At 37.8% G+C, this 23,932-nt stretch overlaps 1 protein-coding gene across 2 annotated transcripts in view; it reads right to left on the reverse strand.

Moving 5' to 3' along the window:
• Positions 1 to 23,932, reverse strand: part of csmd3a (CUB and Sushi multiple domains 3a) — a 777,572-nt gene that overhangs the window by 415,297 nt on the left and 338,343 nt on the right. For both annotated transcript variants that reach the window (XM_049467549.1, XM_049467548.1), the window contains exons 17-20: positions 17,998 to 18,185; positions 15,646 to 15,834; positions 11,365 to 11,481; positions 5,012 to 5,227 (exon numbers count right to left, since the gene is read on the reverse strand). In XM_049467549.1, the coding sequence (XP_049323506.1) occupies positions 5,012 to 5,227; positions 11,365 to 11,481; positions 15,646 to 15,834; positions 17,998 to 18,185 (710 nt within the window). The remainder of the gene's footprint in view (positions 1 to 5,011; positions 5,228 to 11,364; positions 11,482 to 15,645; positions 15,835 to 17,997; positions 18,186 to 23,932) is intronic.

The raw sequence follows: 23,932 nt of genomic DNA on the forward strand, positions 1-23,932 counted from the left end.
CACTGAGTGATGAGCAGCTGTTCTGCCCCCGCGGCCCCCCTACTGCCCCACCACCGCAGCGTTTTCCTTCATTTTCTACGGAAAGTGAGCCGTGCTCTGCATGCTAAAGCCACCGCCTGCTGGAGCTTGCATGACAAACAGAAGCACTGCTTTTCAAGCAAGGTTAAAGTGACCAAAAATCTGTTTTGGAGCATTTTTTATCCAACCCTAATGAATAGTTTATCAATCCATCAATCAATCAATCAATCAAAACACTTAATTACTCATTCAGGGTAACCTTCATTTACGATATAGCAGAGCCAGAACACAAATTATAAATTGGGAAACAAAAAGGAGATAGCAGCTTATAGACTAGATTTTTCTGGAAGTTTGTTTCACAGGATCTAAGATAGTCTTTCATGGACAAGGTGGTTGAAAAACTGCTCAACCTGGAGCAAAAATAAACTAGCTGGGTGTCAACCAACTTGGTCTTTCCAGTCATATGGGTCAACCAACTTGGTGAAGCTAGTCATTTGGGTCAACCAACTTGGTGAAGCTAGTCATGTGGGTCAACCAACTTGATAAATCTAGTCATGTGGGTCAACCAACTTGGTGAAGCTAGTCATGTGGGTCAACCAACTTGGTCTTTCCAGTCATGTGGGTCAACCAACTTGGTCTTTCCAGTCATGTGGGTCAACCAACTTGGTGAAGCTAGTCATTTGGGTCAACCAACTTGGTCTTTCTAGTCATGTGGGTCAACAAACATGGTCTTTCTATTCATGTAGGTCAACCAACTTGGTGAAGCTAGTCATGTGGGTCAACCAACTTGGTGAAGCTAGTCATGTGGGTCAACCAACTTGGTCTTTCCAGTCATGTGGGTCAACAAACTTGGTCTTTCCAGTCATGTGGGTCAACAAACTTGGTCTTTCTAGTCATGTGGGTCAACCAACTTGGTGAAGCTAGTCATATAGGTCAACCAACTTGGTGAAGCTAGTCATGATGGTCAACCAACTTGGTCTTTCCAGTCATGTGGGTCAACAAACTTGGTCTTTCTAGTCATGAAGGTCAAACAACTTGGTGAAGCTAGTCATGTGGGTCAACCAACTTGATAAATCTAGTCATGTGGGTCAACCAACTTGGTGAAGCTAGTCATGTGGGTCAACTAGATTGATTGAAAAAAAGCTGGTTGACAAACTTGTTCTTGCTAGTTATGCGGGTCAACCAGCTTGGTCATGCCGTTTATACTGTTTGACAAGCCATGCCGGTCAAATAATGTGGCCATACTTTTTTAACAGCTTAGCTATACTGGTAATACTGGTTAACCAGTATGTTCAACTTTGGGCACACAGATTGGTTAGCTTGGTCAGACTGGTCATGCCTATACCATATACCTGTACTGGTCAAGAGATAAGCTAGTCAACCAGTTTATGCTAGCCAGTTTGTTCATTTTGTATTATTTTCATCTATAAAAAGTGCAAACGCACACAAGCAGCTTGTCTAGTCTGTGTAGAGAAGTACTGCCAGTAGAATAGGACTCTATGGAACCTATTGGCACCAAGCTACAGTAAATGTGCTCCATCCAGTACTGTAACTGCATTCTCTTAAAAGTTCCTCTACAATGAAGCAATTTACACTAAACCCCTTTACGTGACCTTGTTTACATCTTAGCTGTTTAATTATGCTGAATTTGCGTTATTTTATCTACAAACTCTCTTTTCTTCGCTTCTCCGGAATTTTAATGAGCGGGAAACGACTAATGGTGGAAAATGAAAGTCGTTGTCCGCAGTTTCCTGAAGAGCGAGTTTCCTGCATTATGCCTGGACATGTCTGATCCTGTCGATCGCATCAATATTTAATAGTGACGAAAGGTCAACATCCGCCTTCAATCGCGCAATCTATATTATGCTAATGCGGCGACCCTCCCCGTGGATGATTTCATGAATATTCATGAGCGTGGATCCTTAATTACCCTATAGTGGGTACAGATGGTTTCTGGTTTCAATCCACCGGTGTCTAGATGGGCATTGCTGACTGGTAAAGCACGTGGTACACTGCTGGATGTTCGACCTCTACTGAGTGTACGCTTAAGAAAGAAAAAAAAAAAGAAAGAAAAACGCACCTTTGGAGCCCTTAAGCCTCTTATTCCAGGATAGAGCCCCTTTATCAGCTAGGGACGTTTGACCACGGGTCTGAGCGGGGGGGTTAAACACGGATTTAAGTCTGAAGAAAAGTGCCTTTGACTTTCCGAGGCTTCTTTTTTCTCCTCAGACACAGAGCCTTATATTCAGCTGTTGGGGACTTTTCTCATATTAAAAGATGTATAAGTCCATTCCATCAGGCCGGTTTAACCCCTGGCCGTTCTAGCGGAGTGTATTCGCTCTTCTGTGGAATGATCCAGTCAGGATCTGTGGCTTATGAAAACTCCAGCCCAGAGCCAGCTCTCATATCGCCCTGTGGCTCAGGCTCAAATCCAGTCCAGGAGGTTTCGGGCGCCAGCGATAAGTCCCCCAGCTCCCCATCGGCGGCTCAAGCTGTTGCCAATTGATTGCTTTTCATCAACATGCCACTTTGCAGGCCTCCTCTGTATTCAAACGTCAGTGCGCCGGCTTATCGGGGAAAGATACAAGCTTGTATGCAAGCGAGCGCAGTATAGAAGTGTTAGAAGAAGTTAGTTTAACCCCTGCAGGAAGAAAAAAACAGCTCTTATTGGAGTTAAACCACTTCAACGCTTGGATTTCGGAGAAACTCGCCTTGAGAAATGCCTGGGATTTGCCCCTAAAACACTCCATTAAACATTCAGACCGGCTCCAATAAACAACACGGCAATTAGCAACAATTTCACAATGGTTTAAAACTTTAAACAGCTCGCATCCAGTACCCCGAGGAATAACTCTGTAGAACCACTGTATTCCGTGGAGTCGCCCAACACTCCTTCCAAACAAACCCAAGCAGTTTAAGGGACAATCTGGACAAAAAGAAAAATGGAACTGCCACTATATCTGCTGTAAGTCTTTGTAAATTGCTTCAGCTGTCTCTAGAGGGAGATTTTCTGAGTTTAAGCAATGGAAGAAAAGCCTCATTCTAAAGACAGATCTTAGAGTTTTGAGGAGCTTTTGAAAAATCTCTAATTTTTGTAAGATATATTGTTCTTAAGGTGGGAGACCAGTTTTTGCATGAACTTTGTGTCTCAAATTTCTTATTCCCCATTTTTTGCTGCTGTAGTTCAGTCACAACACAGCATTCAGCTCTCAACAGCTCCCATCCAGTACCCCAAGGAATAACTCTGTAGAACAACTGTATTCCGTAGAGTTGCCCAATACACCATCCAAACAAACCCAAGCAGTTTAAGAGACAATCTGGACAAAAAGAAAAATTTCCTTGTCACTAAATCTGCTGTAAGCATGCCCACTCATCTTTGTAAATTGCTGCAATAGTCTCTAAAGGGAGATTTTCTGAGTTTAAGCAATGGAAGAAAAGCCTCATTCAAAAGACAGATCTTAGAGTTTTGAGGAGCTTTTGAAAAATCTCTAATTTTTGTAAGATATATTGTTCTTAAGGAGGGAGACACTTTAAAAAATGACCTGTTTTTGCAAATTCAGTAACAACACAGCATTCAGCTCTCAACACATCCAGTCTCTCGAGGAATAACAATGATTAATACTGCATTCCATGGAATCAAACTCCAACCAGATAAACTGGAGCAGTTTAAGGAACAATCTGGACATAGTAAAACAAGGAAACTCCATTCTAATGAAATATCTTGGAGGTTTTGTAAGATAATTTGTGTCGTAGTTCCCAATTTCTACATTATACTGTACATTTGTGTTTGGCATGCTCGGTATAAATGTAGTGCAAGAGCAAACACTGATGGAACATGAGGGAACTGATAAATAAAGGAGGCCCTAGGCTAAAAGCTAACAATAGCTGACTGTCTACAATTAGTGCTGTGCAAAATGAACAAATGAACATTGTATTCTGACTGCAATTAATGAAATACAATTTCTTTATGAAAGATACAAGCTGTATGAGTTGTATAAGTCATGTAACCATGCTGGAAGACCCATGGCCTAGGAAACAAACCCAGCTTTCTGACAGCTTTTCTTTCAGCTGTGTGGTCCTTCCTGGGTCATCCCAGTAACTTAACACATGGATGGCATGTAATACATTAGTACATTAGCATACTAAAAAAAAACATGTCATCCATGTGTTGAGACAGTGTAATATGTGTGTTTTAACTAAAAATATACTATTTATCATACATTATTTGAGTAATATTGTATAAATTAAGTAATTGTAATTAGGTAATACTGTAAGCAGAAATTAAGTAAAGCTTATTAAAAGAAAGGATTGATTCAGTAAAAATAAATGAAGTAAAGTTTACTAAAAGAAAGGATTGATTCAGTAAAAAGAAATTAAGTAAAGTTTAATAAAAAAAAGGATTGATTCAGTAAAAATAAATGAAGTAAAGTTTACTAAAAGAAAGGATTGATTCAGCAAAAATAAATGAAGTAAAGTTTACTAAAAGAAAGGATTGATTCAGTAAAATAAATGAAGTAAAGTTTACTAAAAGAAAGGATTGATTCAGTAAAAATAAATGAAGTAAAGTTTACTAAAAGAAAGGATTGATTCAGTAAAATAAATGAAGTAAAGTTTACTAAAAGAAAGGATTGATTCAGTAAAATAAATGAAGTAAAGTTTAATAAAAAAAAGGATTGATTCAGTAAAAATAAATTAAGTAAAGTTTACTAAAAGAAAGGATTGATTCAGTAAAAATAAATGAAGTAAAGTTTAATAAAAAAAAGGATTGATTCAGCAAAAATTAATTAAGTAAAGTTTAATAAAAAAAAGGATTGATTCAGTAAAAATAAATTAAGTAAAGTTTAATAAAAGAGTGGCTTTACTGCTCCTTAATACTTTACTGGTAGAATTCATATATGATGCACACTGGATTATAAGACACACTGATAATGAATCCTGATGCATTAATTAAAGAAGTGTCATGACTGTGCAGAAACAGGCAGCTGGACCTTACCTGTGAAGGAGATGTTGAAGCCGTGGAAGGAGATCGAGAAATCCGAGATGAAGCGCAGCTGGGCCCTGAAGTTGCCGTAGAGGCCGGCGTTGAGGGCCGGGGGCCTCTGGGAGCCGGTGAGTCGGGCCAGCGGCTGGGCGAAGCTGCCGTTCTCCGTCAGCAGCAGGTAGTCATGGTGATCCTCCAGATGAAAGGCGTAGAAGGTGAAGCGCACACCTGAGCGGGACCAGAGCCAGATCATCAGATAACCCAAACCAAGAACAGGAAAATAAAGAGCAGCAGCAGCAGCAGCAGAGCGGCTGATAGCAGACTGTCTGATCCAAACCCAGTCTGGCCAGACTGTTTATAGATTACTGAGTATTTTAGGAAACGAGCTACTGAGGAGAAAAATAAGAGCATTGAAGAAAAAGGTCAGTGGAAAAATAACTCAAATTGGAAAAAGCAGGGACAGGAACATGGAGAAAAGAAAAACCTCTAAAATATAGTCAAGAGGAAGATGGATGATCACAAGCCATCAAACCAAGCTGATCTGCTTGATTTTTTGCACCAGGAGTAAAGGCATAAAGTTATCCAAAAGCAGTGTGTAGGACTGGTGGAGGAGAACATGATGCCAAGATGCATAAAAAACTGTGATTAAAAACCAGGGTTATTCCACCAAATATTGATTTCTAATCTCGTAAAACTTTATGAATATCAACTTGTTTTTTTTTGCATTATTTGAGGTCTGAAAGCTCTGCGTTTTTTTCACTATTTTGATCATTTCTCATTTTCTGCAAATAAATGCTCTAAATGACAATATTTGTATTTGTACCCAGCCCAAAATAGAGGCCACCACGCTACATAAAAAGAGGTTCTGAATGTTGGCTTCAATCAATTTTCAATACATTTTCCAGTCCTAGCTATATATTTTTTTTCAGATAACTTAGTTCAAACTGTGCCAAAAAACAAAACAAATAGTATTTGCAGACAGTATAAACTAGCGATGAAGCGTAATTCTGTTTTTTTGTTTTTGTCAAAACCAAGAAAAATCTAAATAAATACAATTTCAGGCAAAATGTATTGTAATCACCTTACAATAAGGATACATTAATGGATGTCATATGGATATGGATGTCAGTGATGGGTCCCATCAGGGTCAATGATGGCACTAGAAGGAGTTAAACATGGGCACCATGTGGGTTGTACATGGTCTAGATGGTTTCCATGTGAGATTAAGGTGCCTGTGAGCCCCACATTAGCATGTTGTCTGGATAGTTACTATTCTCATGTGACTATATGCCGTATACAGCTCTAGAAAAAAATCTGAATCAGTTTCTCTGATTTTGCTATTTATAGGTATATGTTTGTGTTACGTGCAACGAGTGCACGTGTGTTTTTTTCTATTTGCTCCCTCCCCTGTGTCTCTCTCTCTCTCTCTCTCTCTCTCTCTCTCTCGCTCTCTCTCTCTCTGTCTCTCTGTAAGGTTACGTTAATGGAGAGAGGTGATTGGCTGAGCACCAATGAAGATCCTCCTCCATCTGCCAATCATACTCTGCACTGAGACAGGAAGAGGCGGGCCTTATAGTGTAAGAGGAGCCTGAGAGGAGCCGCATGGCACGCAGCAGCATGGAGCGGTGTGAGCGCGTCCGAGGCGGCAGATACAAACGCTGGTTGTGAGAGTGAGAGCGGTTTAATAGTGTGTGCATCTGAGTGAGTGTGTTTGCTGCCCAGTTAATGTTGAGGTAGTCCTGTTGAACAGTTGTGCTGTGAGTTTGTTCATTCTGATCCTGTTTAGATCCTTTGTTGCACTCTAGTCCAATTGTGCTGAGTTTATTGATTCTGATCCTATGTATACTTAAATCTACACTCTAGCTCTTAAATCTAAACTTTGGTAACAACTCACATTGTTTGAGCACACTAATTATTGTACCTCACTTCTGTTTGTCTACTGTGTGGACAGGTAAGATGGGCGCCCTACATTTACACACACGCAGGAGCACTTTTGTTTAAACACACTAGGTTAGGGGCGGGTGCTACTTCTGTATTTTGGTTAGTTTAGCTCTTGGTTAGGCAGTTTAGTTTGGTTTTATTATTTTCTTTTCGTTAGCACCGTCCTTTAGTCCACCTTTAGATATTACAGTTTCTGTTGATTTATTTTCTCTAAGATACACTTTCTAGTTTTGTTATCAACATACTTAATTGCTTTATTCTCTTTATATTCAGTTTATTCACTTATTTTCTGATCCATTGTATATTTTTGTTTATACTTTGACTTTTGTAATAAATTTCCTTTTGTTTTACCGCCAATTGTTGTCCTCCCACTTCCTCCTCATCACATGCATTAATGTTACTCCTCCTCACCCCTAGACAAAAAGGGGAGGCGCATAACAGTTTGAGTAAAATGAACATTGTTGTTTTATTCTATAAAATATTGACAACATTTCTTCCAAATTCCAAATAAAAATATTGGAATTTAGAGCATTTATTTGCAGAAAATGAGAAATGGCTGAAATAACAAAAAACATAGAGCTTTCAGATCTTAAATAATGCAAAGAAAACATGTTCACATTCTTAAAATTTTAAGAGTTCAGAAATCAATATTGTGTGGAATAATCCTGGTTTTTAATAACCACAATTTTTTATGCATCTTGGCATGTTCTCCTCCACCAGTCTTACACACTGCTTTTGGATAACTTTATGCCACTCCTTCAGCTAGGTTTGATGGCCTCTTGATTGTATTGCAGAGTTTTTTTTGGTAAAATCAGAGAAACTCATCATTTTAAGTGATCTCTTATTTTTTAATTAATTTTTTTTTTGAGGTGCACGCTCTCTTCTGCTTGATAAAATGCAAATGAATGCAGTAAAACGGTTAAATCTGCGCTGTCAGTTTGTTTTCATTTCAATGAGTTTCAATCAGTAAAAATAATAAAGATCGCCCCATGCCTTCACCATGGCTGGGTAATAGCCTTTTGTGCTAAGAGTTGAAAGGAATGGCTGTAATTGGATAACAGGGGAAAGAACTGTTGGTTCTGTGTTAACATCGAGATGCCCCGTTCAGAATAAACAGCTTGCGCAGATTTAATTATTAATAGCATGGTGAGCTGTAATTGACGAGTTCTCTTGGTGGCCTGGCAAAGGCTGCGCGAGTGTGTGTGAACTGGTTTTTATATATTTTCTGGATAATTATGTAGGAAAATGTAAGAAAAAAAACAGTACTGACTTACAGACTTTTATTCTGAAGAAGGATTTATTCAGCCATAACATTAACACCACCTCCTACTTTCTGTAGTCACTGTCTGTCTTATCAGCTCAACTGAGTATTTATAGGACATTTTGTAGTTCTACTATAATTCCAGACTGTAGTTCTGTATCTGTTTCTCTACATACTTTATTATTATTATTATTATTCACCTTCTTTCCACAGATCCCACTGCCGAGTCTCAGTCTCAGTCAACACCCCAGTCTCACTGCTGGACTGCAGTGAAGTATCCTGTAGACCAGTGGGTGGCCCACAAGCAATAAACATCTGGCTTGTGAGGTTGTTTGAACTATAATGATTAGGGGTGTGATGAGACACTAATATCATGAGACGAGACGAGACACGATACTGGGTTCATGAGAACGAGACGTGATGAGATTTAAAAATTAAATTTTAAAGAAAACATCAAAAATCGCACATTGATTTTATAAGAAATAGAAATAAGAATAAAAAATAAAAATAAAACTTTTCTAGGATTTATATAGAGCAAACAATAAGTGCAAACCACAACCAGTCATATTAAGACTATGGTTTGTGTTTTTTTCTTCTAAATCTCTTGTAATTTAACTATGCATAACCATAACCAGTCATATTAAGACTATGCTTGAAGTGCAAACAGAGACAGAACTTTTTTTTTTTAAATACAGTACAGAGCTAAGGGATTAGTACAGCTGCCACGAGATCTCGTCACACCCCTAATAATGAACGATAACGAAAAAATAAAAATCAAATAAAATTCTTCTCTGGTGAGCTTTTGTTTACATCCCTCCCCCGTCTCTCTCTGTCGCGCTCGGTGTGACTTTAGTTTCTGCCCGTTCTCAGTTTTCCGCCTGTTCTTTCTTTATAAGGGCATTTTTTCCCGGCCGTGTCCCAATTCACTAGCCGGGGCAGCGGTAGTATATTGGATTGCGACCCTGACGACACGGATTTGAATTATTTTTTCCTTTCTTCTCGGGTTTACCTGCTTTGAGATCAACTGTTCTGCAGTTAGGTTTAACAACCCTCTGGGCTTTTCCAAAACATTTTTTTTGTGGCCGGCCATGTAATGGTTTGGAAAATATCTGTCTTGCGGCCAAACTTAATTGGGGTGCCCTGCTGCAGACCAAGACAAACTGTGCAGAAATAGATTGAGATCTTCTGTTTCTGATTTTACTTTATCTACAAGGTGTTTCAGCTGTAGGTAGGAGTGTGTAAGTGGAGGACAGTGAGTGATTAAATACAGTGTTTAAGAACTCCAGCAGCACTGTTGCATCTGATCTTCTCACCAGCACAGCACTGTACCAGCACAACACACACTAACACCTCATACACCACCACCATGCTAATCAGTGCTAATCACTGCAGTGCTGAGAATAAATGATCCACCACCCAAATACTACTACTACTACTACTACTACTACTACTAATAATAATAATAATAATAATAATAATAATAATAATAATAATAATAATAATAATAAAGTATGTAGACAAACAGATATAGAACTACAGTCTATAATTATAGTAGAACTACACTGGCCCCTATCTTACATTCAATTCAAGGAGTGCTGAGATGCTAATTGCTATCTTACACACCATCAACAATCTATATTCATGCCTTTTGCCTGTATCGTTTACATAGAAAAAGTGCTTGTGAATATATCTACGCTGATGGACATGGTGGTCTGGAAGTGAGGTGTGTTCAGGTACATTTCTGGCGTATTGATATCTTGGCAACAGAAAACACAGGTGCACCACTGACTGATTAGAACCCTGACAACAGTCACCCGTCAGACGTTCATTGCTATCTTGGCAACAGGGGTTTCATCCAGGCAAACCCAACTTTTACATCAACAATAAACAGAATACACAATACAATAACATGACTGTTGATATAAATGACCTGCTCACACACCTTCACAGCGTGAACAAGCAGGTCGGTTTCCTCTGCTAAAAAGCACAGAGGCACTGTGCTGTTAAAATAGCAATTCGCCAAAGTCAGAGCTTACCTGGCTCTTAAAGGGAATGTCAGGCAAGTGACACACTGAACACACCCATGATTAATTAAGATAATTAGTACATGCCTTATGTTTGTGTCTTACTCAGGCCCATTGCAATAGGACAGGGAAACCAAGCAATTGCCTGGGGTCCCAAGCTGGCCTGGGGTCCCAAACTAGCCTGGGGCCCCCAGACAACGAATGGCTGTGAATGTGTACATTTATTTTGTCTCAATCTTGCCTCAAATTAATTAAATATAATGGGTATAGTGTGTTTTATACCACTGCTTTACTGTTTGAACTAAACTACAATTATTATAACGTTATTCAATTTTTGAGGGTGATGATATGTGGTGGGGTCCATTTTGCTTGGGCCCCCAAATGCTTTGAAACAGCCCTGGTCATACTTTTTACTTCAAAAACTAGCAAAAAGAGACTGATACACCCTAAACCAATCTGCATGGTGCACGGTTGACGGCTCGCCAATAGATCGCTAAAATAGGGCCCAAAGTGTCCTATATGGTCAATGGAGCTGATAAGATGGAACCTGAGTGTAAAAACAAGTAGGTACTCATATCATTTGTATTGGATTGTGAGTACATACAACTCTGGAAAAATATAAGAAAATAAGTGACCACTTAAAAATGATGAGTTTCTTTAATTTTACCCAATTGAAAATCTCTGGAATATAATCAAGAGGAAGATGGATGATCACAAGCCATCAAACCAAACTGAACTGCTTGAATTTTTGCACCAGGAGTAAAGGTATAAAGTTATCCAACAGCAGTGTGTAAGATTGGTGGAGGAGAACATACCAAGATGCATAAAAACTGTGATTAAAAACCAGGGTTATTCCACCAAATATTGATTTCTGAACTTTTAAACTCTTAAACTTATGAATATGAACTTGTTTGAGGTCTGAAAGCTCTGCATCTTTTTTTTATTATTTCAGCCATTTCTCATTTTCTGCAAATACATGCTCTAAATGACAATATTTTTATTTGGAATTTTGAATAAATGATGTTTGTATTTTATAGAATAAAACAACAATTTTCATTTTAGTTAAACATATACCTATAAATAGCAAAATCAGAGTGTGTTTGTGTGTGGTCTTTGGTGTGTGGTGTGTGGGCGTATACCTTTGCCATAGCTGACCTCCACCGTCCACGTGCAGTTTAATGAGTTGGGGTAGAGCTCGGGGAAGCCAGGGGACAGGATAATGCCATTAGGCCCTTTCACATCGCCGCCACACAGAGCTGTGAAACACACACACACACACACACACACACACACACACACACACACACACACACACAGAATTTAACATCTCAAACAGCAGCGGTCTCATAAGCAGGCGAGGAGCAGCAGATGCTGCAATCATTCTGCCGTTATTCTCCGGGCTGGGGAAGGCTCAGCGGAGGCCGGGCGAGGCAGGCCGGGTAAAGCCTAGTGGAGCTGAATATAGATGGCTGATGAGGAGGCAGCGAGGGTGAGGCAGAGGAAGAGTAAAAATATCAGCAGAAAGGTTAATGACAGGCATAAAGCCCTTTTTCACCTTGAGCTATTTTCCCACATATCACATATCGTCTCCCATGAAGGTCACCATCGCCATCCTGAAATACGCACAATATTGAAATTCATGCATTCCACTGTTTCAAGGTCTGAATCTCTTTGTCTTCATCTCAACCCTTCAACAAGTCCTCATGTACTGTACATCAACACGCCAGAACATTGTGACCACTCACTGATAAAACAGTACTGCTCATTATCTCATAACAGCAGAACTTTTCTTCGTCTGTTTTTAACTTATTAAATTTTACATTTTCTATCTTTTATGCATTGATTGTTTTGCTCTATTGATTTCTATTGTATAGTATTGATGATGTTGATGATGATGATGATGATGATTATCTTTATATGTATTTTCATATTGTGTTTTTTTTGCAATGTAAAGCGTCTTTGAGTTTCCTGAAAAGCGCTATAAAAATAAAATGTATTATTATTATTATTATTATTATTATTATTATTATTATTATTATTATTATTAATATTAATATTATAACGTATGACATGTCAGATCAGTACATTCGGTTAAAATAAAAAAAAATATTACATCATATAGCAACCATTTGTCCCTTTTAGGAGAAATCAGTTGTTTATTTTTATTTGGACTTTGAACTTTTTTTTTTACATTATAAAACTAAAAGATGCTTTATTTAGACTTTTAATTTAATTAATAAAGGCCACAAAAAAAAGAAAAAGTCGATATATTGTGTTGCATTCCATTTGCATATTAATTTGAACAACATTGAAAGCTGGAGATAATATAACCAACAAAATAAAACAAAAAAATAAACTTTTTAACATAATTTATAAAATGTAAGCAATAGAAATCCAATAGAAAATTTCTACTGTAGAAAAAGTTTGCACACACCCTCATTTATTACTACTGTATTTTTTGCACTATAAAGTGCACCAGATTATAAGGCGCATTATTAATGAACATCTATTTTCTAGTCTATTTGCGTAAATAAGGTGCACCGGATTATAAGGCGCACCTGTATATTTGGGTAAGTAATGTGATGTGCTTCAGTTTATTTACCGTAAGCTTAGATTTCCAGATTTCCACAAAGACTGGGTGCAGCAGCATTAGCATTAGCATTAGCAAATTCCGCCCGACAAAACTACACTGTGTGTTCTGGTAAGCCAGGGTGCTATCAGCTAGCGGTTCGTTCCACACGCTAAACACGTAGGATACTGTCCAATATACTCACCTCTGAACAGTAAAAGAGCTAGCATTGTGGTTAGCAGCTAATGCTAATGCTGCTCCAGTAGTGCTAGCCGGGGTTAGCAGCAGGCTACAGGCTGATAATACTCAAAGAGCTAGCGCTTAGCGCAGTTAGCGGCTAATGCTAATACTGCTCCAGCCTCAGTGCTGGAGAAACTTCACAGAAACTCCTGTATAACTCTGTACTTCAGCAGAGTGGCTTTACTGCTCCTTAATACCTGACTGATAAAATTCATATATAAGGTGCACCAGATTATAAAGGCACACTGGCGATTTTGGGGGAAATTAAAGGATTTTAAGGGAAATTGTGGTAAACTAAGATGCTGGAGCTGTTATCCACTACTTTACACTACTTTTCTTGTCTCAAGACATATTGCATTTAAACGTATGTCATCTGTTATTTAAAAAAAAAGCTTTGTTATGTTTTTTTTTGTAGATTTTTTTTTTGTACCGTAATAAATCAGCTTTAAGATATAAACCTTTTATTAATTTTATAGCATTTTATTTTAGTTAATTACATAACAAAAACATGAACACTGGTGTGGATGAGGCCCCAGATTTGTTTTTTTTCTGTGTGATATTCCATGTAGTGCTTGTTTCCAACTGTTGTGTTTTGTTCATTTTGAATATACTACAGCCTGCCATTAAGTGGAATAAACAGCTTTATACAGAATACAAGAAAGGACACACACACACACACCAACACACACACACACAACTTCCCACACGAATAACAATAAAACAGCAACAACAACACCATAAAGCTCCATGCGGTGATCCAGCAGTAGTAGCGGACTCCGAGGCCCCGAGGCTCAGTCGTTCTGCATCTGTCCGTTCTCTCTCTCTCTCTTTCTCTCTCTCTTTTTTTGCCCCTTCACCCCCCGCCCTCACCCCCATTACATCATCTCCAACATATTACTTCACATATCTTATTCATACATAATTACACAAAGTCATTAAAACTGAATAAGCCCAATACCGCAGAACCCACAATACAGGCGGCTTGGGGAAGGGGCTGGTGTTGCCAGGTTAACGGCGGCGCCAGCTCTTTGAGGAGCCTGTAGCTGGAGCAGAACTCACGCAGAGCGCTCTGTTTCAGCAGGCCACGTTTTTAAACCCATGATAACGAAACTGCTGGTGAGCTGTTTATTATTATGAGTAGGCGATGGTGGATCATTACAGTGATTTATTAACAAAAAAAAGGCAAGCGAGGCTCGAACTGCTTATTGAATAGGTTAGCACTTACTACTTACGCTAAGCAACAATGGATGCTAATGCTGTGCTCCATTTACCTCAGAAGTTATATATGATGAAGCAGAAAATTACAATCTCACCTGAGATGACTTAGCTGGCTTTCCAGATAAACATTCCTTTAATTTTATGCTAATTTCCAAACAACTATGGCTGGTCCAACAAGCATTTACCAGCGTTTTATAGAGAAACTAAGTAACAAGTAACAAGTAACAAGTAACAAGCCAAGTTTACAACAATTAAGGGGTTACTAAAAACAGAAGTTATAACTGAAGCTAAGTAAGAACTAATGCTAAGTTACAACTGAAGCTAAATAAGTACTAAAGCTAAGTAACAGCTGAAGCTTAGTAAGAACTAATGCTAAGTTACAATTGAAGCTAAGAAAGAACTAATGCTAAATAGTAGATAAAGCTAAGTAAGAACCAATGTTCAGCAACAGCTGAAGCTAGGAACTAATGCTAAGTAACAGCTAAAGCTTAATAACAGCTTAAGCTGTTAAGTAAGAAATTGCTAAATCTATGCAACAACCAAGGGCTAAGTAACAACCGAAGCTAAGTAACAGCTGAAGCTTAATAACAACTGAAGCTTAATAGCAACTGAAGCTAAGTTACAACAAAGGCTAGGTAAGAACTAATGCTAAGTTATAACTAAAGCTAAGTTACAAAAGACACAAAGTAAGAACTAATGCTAAATATCAACTGAAGCTTAATAACAACTGAAGCTAAAAACAACTAATGCTAATTAACAGATGAAGTTTAATAACAATTGAAGCTAAGTAAGGACCAAAGCTAAGTAAGAAATGAAGCTTAATACAAAACTATTTTGTAGATTGGTAAGAACTGAAGCTAGGAAACAACTGAAGCTATGTAAAGTAATTGGCATTCCAATTTGTTTTACAGGTCATTCAAGCAAGATATATCATTTTTAGCACTGTTAGCAATGCAAGGATGTTCTAATGGAATGCAACTTTAGAAACAACTGAGATTAATATGAACGTCTTGCATATTAACTCTCCTGCTTACTTGCTTACAGGTGGGGTCAGTGAGAATTCAGCTGGACATATTTTATTATTCATTAAATGAGGTTTTATTTAAGTATAAGAGTTACCCATAGAGCTGCTGCAAAGTGGGGGTGGGGGTGGGTTTTTAGCAGCAGCAGAAATACACCATTTCTGCTCAAAGTCTGAATACAATAAAATAAACTTTTTCTAGCTGTTCGAGATGGAAATGGTTTTGGAGCCGGGCGATAAAAATAGAGACCTCGCTACTCTGGCCAAACCCGAGCGGCGGGAGGGGGTGCAGAGAGACGTTTTAATTAAGGCATATAATTGGCTGAACTGGAAGGCCTAATTGAGGTGACGGGCGTAATAATGGCAGCCTACCGTCGCATGTGGGCAGAGGGTGGCTCCACCAGTGGTTCTTCTCGCACACCAGCTGCTCTTCGTGACTCAGCCTGTACCCTGGATCACAGCTGAAACTGACTACAGAGCCAATGGTCAGATCCTGACCGAAACGCTGCCCATTCACCGGCACACCAGGGTCCAGACATGAGTGAGTGTCTAGAGTCACACCTGGGGGCAGAGAAAAAAGAGAGAGAGAGAGAGAGAGAGAGAGAGAGATTAAATAGAAAGTCACCACATGTTAAATCAGTTGTACACACAGTACTATCCAACTTCTATTTGTAGACATGATTCCCCTGTGTTTGGTTGAATAAAATTAAGAAATAATATACTAAAGGTTCGTGCTATAAGGTGCTATATTGGCACCGCAGGCTGAGTACTGTATACAATATTATACCGCAGTTAGTTCCGACCCCGCGATGTAATTGGCTCAGAAGTGTTCTATGAGTGCCACTATCAGCCAGTAATGCACTGTAACCGAAGCTCTATATGTATTACTCCGCCACATAAAGGTAACCTAGCAACAATGCAGAGCTTACCAGCCAAACAGCGCAGTTACAAACAGAGCAGCAATAGAACTATTTTAACTGCCAGAATGTTTATCTTATAAACAAACAGATTGTATTTTCTCGTCCTCTTTAACTTAAAATCTTTCAATAAACAGTGATAATAGAACTGTGGTATAATCACAATAATACAATGATGGTTTGTTCAATAATGTGTAGATGCTGATCGGTGCTGATCTACAATGAAAAAAAAAATGGATAATTTGGACCAACCTAAAAAAAATGAACTAAACTAAAAAAAACTAACATTTTGATTTAAAATCAATCAATATATTGTTTAACCCAAGTACCAAAAATGATTTAAAACAAAGAAAAATGATCATTTATAACAAATACCCTGTTTTACACATTTTTTACACTTTTTTTAATTCTGAAAAAAAAACAATTATTTTCTATTACAGCCATGTAAAGTTTTACCTTTGAATAAAATAATTTAATAATTTAAACTCATTTTATAAACTTTCCATAGTTTCCTTTGCATAATTTATTTTAATATTTCCTATAGTCACAAGTATAAACCTGTTAAATAATGTTAGAATAACTCAAAATTAGTAAATATTTTAACACTAAGTAACAATTGAAAAAAACATAAAAAAACGCTGAAAAAACATTCAAAGATTCTAATCAGCCTTTTTTTTCCTTTATTGGCCACAGAAAGACAGTAAATCAGTGCAGTAACACACCAGTGAACACTGCTTCACTCAGCAATAAAGAAAACAGTAACTTGCTCTTACAGCCTGTAAAATTGTATACAAGCATTTAGCCACTATATAAAACTTATCTCAGTATCTAAGAGAAGGTACCCTGAGGGAAACAACTTCACAATGATGGTGAGAGAGGAGGTCACGCCCTTTATGTGTAATAGTGGTGACGGGAACCAATGGGAAGAGTGTGACACTGACTGACAGAAAAACTCCAAGAGAAGTGATTTAAAGTGATGTCATAGAACTTCTGAAATTAGGTAAAAATATTATTTGAGTTAGTCATTTATTTTAAGTTGTTTTAATAGGGAATGGATTTGCTTTCAGGCAAACTGAGAAAAACAGGTTTGAACCATCATTAAACCAACATAAACATGCACTTTAAATAATTGACATGGTTGTTGCACTTGTATTATGTGAACGTTAGTTTTAGCTTTTAGATTTTAACTATATTTTGTCGTATTAATCGTATCTTCTTTCAATCTTAATTTCTCATCAATTAAACCAAGCTTTATTATTATTATTTTTTTATTATATATTATATTATTATATATTATATTATATTATATATTTTAAAATAATTAAATTACCTATTATTTTCTTTGTCATGTCAATCCCTGTTTCTGTAAATGCTCGGCTACATTGAAAATGAGGGTTGCCCTCAATGTACGTCCAAGTCAAAATAAGGTTGACTGATTGATTAATTGATTCAACTTTACATAGCATGAATATTCATGAGCAAGTATGCATATTCATGGGCAAGAGCCAAGAAACCACTAACTCAGTGATCTAAAGCAGGGCTAAACAGAAACACAAGGGCACTTTCACAAAAAAAAAAAAAGCAGACCACAACTAGACATAATATGAATTTAAAAACGAAAAAAAAGAAAATAAGTAAATATCTCAAACCTTTTGTGGTAAACTCCAAATTCTTTAGCAAATATTATATTAAAAATGTAATGTAGCATAAGGGATCGATGCTCAAAATGAGGCTATATCCCAAATCACACACCGCTAAACACACAGCGGAGTGAATAAAACTGAGATAAAACTGGGATAAAACTCACTTTCATAGAAGAGCTTGAAGCCGCTGTTGGAGCGGCTGCTGTCTGTGGTGAACAGCAGGTACAGGTAGCTTCCACTGCTAAAGAGGAACTGGGGCACCTGTGTGCCGTTCAGGGAGGTGATGAGGGGCGAGAGCAGGTTGGGCCCGTCATGGATCTCCAGGAAGTCGTAATTAAGCTCCGTCTGGAACCTGGTGAAGCAATAAGACATGAGGGGCTGTGAGTTTCCCAAACAACATCCTGAACAACATCACTGCTAAACAGCCTCCAGTGTCTGACTGCCTTTATTAAACAGCAAGAACTCTGAAGATTATAATAACAACACATTCATTCATTAATATACGCAGTCATAACAGAATACTGTTAGATACAGCAGTGCTGCTGGAGTTTTTAAACACTTACAGGGGTCGGACAATGAAACTGAAACTCCTGTCATTTTAGTGTGGGAGGTTTCATGGCTAAATTGGAGCAGCCTGGTGGCCAATCTTCATTAATTGCACATTGCACCAGTAAGAGCAGAGTGTGAAGGTTCAATTAGCAGGGTAAGAGCACAGTTCTGCTCAAAATATTGCAATGCACACAACATTATGGGTGACATACCAGAGTTCAAAAGAGGACAAATTGTTGGTGCACGTCTTGCTGGAGCATCTGTGACCAAGACAGCAAGTCTTTGTGATGTATCAAGAGCCACGGTATCCAGGGTAACGTCAGCATACCACCAAGAAGGACTGACCACATCCAACAGGATTAACTGTGGACGCTGTAAGAGGAAGCTGTCTGAAAGGGATGTTCGGGTGCTAACACGGATTGTATCCAAAAAAATATAAAACCACGGCTGATCAAATCACATCAGAATTCAATGTGCACCTCAACTATCCTGTTTCCACCAGAACTGTCCGTCACCACAATAAATTATTGTGCTCTAAAACCAGGTGTTTCAGTTTCATTGTGCAACCCCTGTACTCTCCTCCACTCAATTAAACACTGATACTTACAGTGGCTTGCAAATGTATTTATATCCCTTGAACTTTTCCATATTTTTGTCACGTTACAACCACACAAAAATATATTTCATTGGAATTTAATGTAAAAAAACATGATTGGGTTTCTCGATTGGGTTTAGGTTTGGCCCTGGCTTTATGTTTAGGGTCATTGTCCTGCTGGAAGGTGAACCTCTGCCCAAGTCTCAAGTCTTTTGCAGACTCCACCATGTTTTCTATCAAGATTTTCATGTATTTATCTCCATACATCTTCCCATCAACTCTGACTAACTTCCCTGTCCCTGCTGAAGAGAAGCATCCCCAGAGCATGATGCTGCCACCACCATATTTCACAGCGAGGATGGTGTGTTCGCAGTGATGACACACAGGAATCTGAAATGAATTTCAGAGATACAGGTACAGGAAGAATAGAAGCGTCCTTTATATCATAAGAAAGATTTAATAAGTAGAAACTTTCTCAATACTTGTGTATGTACAGTTTAGTGTGTAGTCTACTGAAGAAAGATTAGATTTTAGATTTGTATTAGTATTGTTATATCATTATAACATCTTCAAAATTGTTATTGTTAAATTAAAACAAGGTATGGTGGTACCACTTTAAAATAAGACTACCCTTATAAAGGGTTTATAAATGGTTTACAATTAGTTTATTAATGGTTACTATTTAGGTTGTAAATGCCTTAAAATCATTAATAATCAAATATAACACATACATAGAAAGGGCAACAATATAGATGGCTGTGGGTTCACTATTTGACAAACAACAGGTCATTGTTGCCCTTTCTACGTGTGTGTTATAACTGATTATTAATCATTTTAAGGCATTTACAACCTAATTAGTAACCGTTAATAAACTAGTTGTAAACCATTTATGAACCCTTTATAAAGGTAGTCTTATTTTAAAGTGGTACCGGTATGGTTAATGAACCATAATTCGTTCAAATTATGTGGACGAAAAGCATAGAAAAAATACATTTAGGCTACTTAATTAATAAAATGGAGAAAACGTGGTTCAACGTACAGTACAGGCCAAAAGTTTGGACACACTTTCTCTTTTTCAATGCGTTTTCTTTATTTTCATGACTATTTACATTGTAGATTCTCACTGAAGCATCAGAACTATGAATGAACACATGTGGAGTTTTATGTACTTAATATAAAAAATGAGCTGAACCTCCACAGTCACCGGACCTGAACCCAATCCAGATGGTTTGGGGTGAGCTGGAGCACAGAGTGAAGAAGACAAAGGAGTAACAAGTGCTAATAAACACCTCTGGGAACTCCTTCCTTCAGAACTGTTGGACAACAGTCATCATTTCAGGTGGCCACCTCTTGAAGCTCATTGAGAGAATGATGCCAAGAGTGTGCAAAGCAGTAATCAGAGCAAAGGGTGGCTATTTTGAAGAAACTAGAATATAAAACATGTTTTTTTGTTGATTATATAAAACTCATTCATAGTTTTGATGCCTTCAATGAGAATCTACAATGTAAATAGTTGTGAATATAAAGAAAACGCATTGAAGAAGAGAAGTTGTGTCCAATCGTTTGGCCTGTACTGTATAAAAACTTGCAAAAAAAATTAAAAATGAGTTTTTTTCTGGTTTTAGCTTCAGCCAAAAATGCTAATTTCCATGCAAACCCTATTATTGTTTTATTATAAATAAAAACACCAATTACAGCAGCTCCAAATCTGGATCACATCATGCCTAACAGATGCAGCCGTACAGCCCTACAGACACACACACACATGGTCACACACACATGGTCAGTAATCCGTGACTGATATAAAGACATCAATAAAACACACAGCAAGTATTCACACTGTTTACTGATGAGATCAATGCCTTCCTTAATGTGCTAGATAAACACACACCACCTGTAGTCCCCCGATGGATGGGGAATTAAAGCCATGACGTCAGGGTGTGTGTGTGTGTGTGCCTGTGTGTGTGGTTGCCAAGTCCTGCTTTAATAGACGCCTCAAAACAGCCCCTCCTGCCCAATCAGACACTTCGCATTAGTCCGTCAGTTCTCTCCCCAAAGCCCTCTACATCACACCCAAAGATCTCATGCAATTTCAGCGCTACACCCACAGGATGCATCGCTATGCTAATGTAATAAAGCCAACCAACTGTAGCTCTGATATGGATTAATACCCTTCTGCGTACACACACACACACACACACTGCCACACACACACAAACTGCAATAACCCTCCACTAAAGCAGACACCTTCTAATCATTTATCTTCTTCTTCTTCTGCCTCACATCTACTCACATCCATCCATCACACATCACCGTCTACTGACAGCTCCCCAAAACACTAACAGCTAATTTAAATCACACGTATTGCTGACACAGATGTGCAAACGCACACAAACACACACACACACACACACACAGCTGATTTAGTCCCTAAATAGAAGGACGGATTTTCCGTCCAAAAAATCGCATCTTGTGTTCTCATCTTAATTACTCAAGAATCCCTTCACACATAAACATAATCCATATATGATTAAAAAGCTCAGAACTTACTCTTTCTAACAATACTGATGACATCCCAGTGCGGTAAAGCTAAATCTACAAGAAACCCATTGAGAAAAACACCTAAAAAAGTGAGATCTCCTTCCCCAACCGATATTATTTACCTTTAGTGCTTCAGACATATTTATATGATGTTTCAAACCAAATAATATCAGTAAATAAAGACTCAAAAGTGTCCACAGAAAAAGTGTGAAACTACCTGCTTTACTCAAACTAAAGCTAGGTATGGTGTGCGCACTACTTTATATAGTTTTTATTTTACTTGCACATTTTTGTAGTTATTTTTATTTATTTAGATTAAAAAGTTTACATTTTTGTATCTAGTTTTCTTTGTGTGTCCTGATTAAAATACTGAAAGGCATAGGCTGCTCTGAGTGTCAGGTGTTTAGTATCTACATGTATCCTAGAGGTGTGATTATTGATTATCAAGATAAATAAAAAAATCTGCCTGATGCTGTTTCTCCATGTATTTTATTAAAGTAATAATTAATAAACCATGTAATGAACTATAATCAATATTCGTATGCTTTCAACTCATAAACACTCTAGTCTAACCATTTTTAAAAAGATATCTTAGGTGTGAATATATTTAAAGTCTATACATTCAAAAATAAGTAAAAAAAAAAAAAAAAAAGCAGGCGCTTGGTAAAATTTTGATCAAAACATGATCAGTTCCAGGAAAATATAACAATTCTGTGTCTGTCTGATATAATTACTGTGTTATAAGACCTGAAAGAGGAACTGACTAAAACACACCAAAACAGCCTAGAGTTCACAGGGTTAATGCCAGGTGTGGCCTAGAGCTGCGATTCTTAACTGGTGGGTCGGGACCCAAAAGTGGGTTGAGGACAGGTTCAGGGCAGGTCACACACAAAAAATAAATAAATAAAATAATTTGGTGTAATGCGCTGCCACTATGAACGGAAGGTTGTAGGTTCGAATCCCGTTCATGTATTTTGGCACTCAGAGGGAGCACAATTGGCCTTGCTCCCTCCAGGTGGGTAGATGGCGCTCTCTCCCCATCATACTCAAAGGTGGCGCCGGTCGACAAGAGGCATCTGTAAGCGGATGTATCAGAACCTAGCCGCTGTGCTTTCCTCCAAAAGTGATAGCCGCTCAGGCAATGATGCATCGGCAGCAGCTCGAAAAAAAGGGGTGACTGACTTCACACGTATCGGAGGAGGCATGTGCTCGTCCACATCCTCCTAGGGTCACAGGCGCCACTGGTGATGGGGACCCACAAAGAGGTGGGTCAATTGGATAGCCAAAGTTGGGAGGAAAAATGGGAAAAATAAAAAAATAAAAAAATAAAAAACAAATAAATAAAAAATAAAAATGATTAATGCTCATCTGATTTTGTTCTCATATTTTATCTTGGGGGAAAAAGAGACAAATAATGTTATTCTTTATTTTTTTTACTAAAGATATATGCAGAGAAGTGAAATATCTAATTTTGTGGCCTTAATTTATTTTGTGCAGTTTTGATATTTTATTTTATTAGATTGTGATGAGTTGGGGATGAGGTGGTGGAGTGGTGATCATAATCCAACATTCTGATCTCACTCATGCTATTGTGGCTGAATGCAATCAAATCCTTACAGCAATGCTCCAAAATCTATTGAAGTGACCCTAGTCTGTAGATAGCAGAAAGCAGGATAAACTCTAAACTTTTTAATACTGTTGATTTCAGTAGAAGCAGTAAATGAGAGCATGTCAAAAGATATAGTCTAGATTTTGCCCAAATTTATACTTAATTTCGTGTACTTTTAGCCAAGATTTATGCCTAATTTCCGCTTAGATATAGTCTAAATTTTCCAAGATTTATACCTAATTTTGCGAACTTTTAGCCAAGATTCATGTCTAATTTCCGCTTAGATATAGTCTAAATTTTGCCTAATTTTATACTTAATTTTGTGTACTTTTAGCCAAGATTCATGCCTAATTTCCACTTAGATTTAGTCTAGATTTTCCAAGATTTATACCTAATTTTGTGTACTTTTAGCCAAGACATATGCCTAATTTTCGTTTCGATTATTCTAGATTTTGCCAAGATTTATACTTAACTTTGTGTACTTTTAGCAAAGATTCATGCCTAATTTCCGCTTAGATATAGTCTAAATTTTCCAATATTCATACCTACATATTGCTCAGATATAGCCTAGGTTTTTGTCAAGATTTATACCAAATTGTGCCCACAGTTCATGCTATAAAATAATCCTGATTGTTGCCTGGAGTTTATCACTGATTTAACACCGGTGTAACCATAATGCTGCCCTATATTTTAACCCCAATTAACTTCTGATTTTGGTTGTACATTTGCTCTGCTTTTAGCCCAGATTCAGCCTTGATGTTTTTTTCTGGATTTCAACTCCAATTTAACTCATATTTCTTGTCCA

Source organism: Astyanax mexicanus, chromosome 1 (genome assembly GCF_023375975.1).
Source record: "Astyanax mexicanus isolate ESR-SI-001 chromosome 1, AstMex3_surface, whole genome shotgun sequence".
Lineage (NCBI taxonomy): Eukaryota > Metazoa > Chordata > Actinopteri > Characiformes > Acestrorhamphidae > Astyanax > Astyanax mexicanus.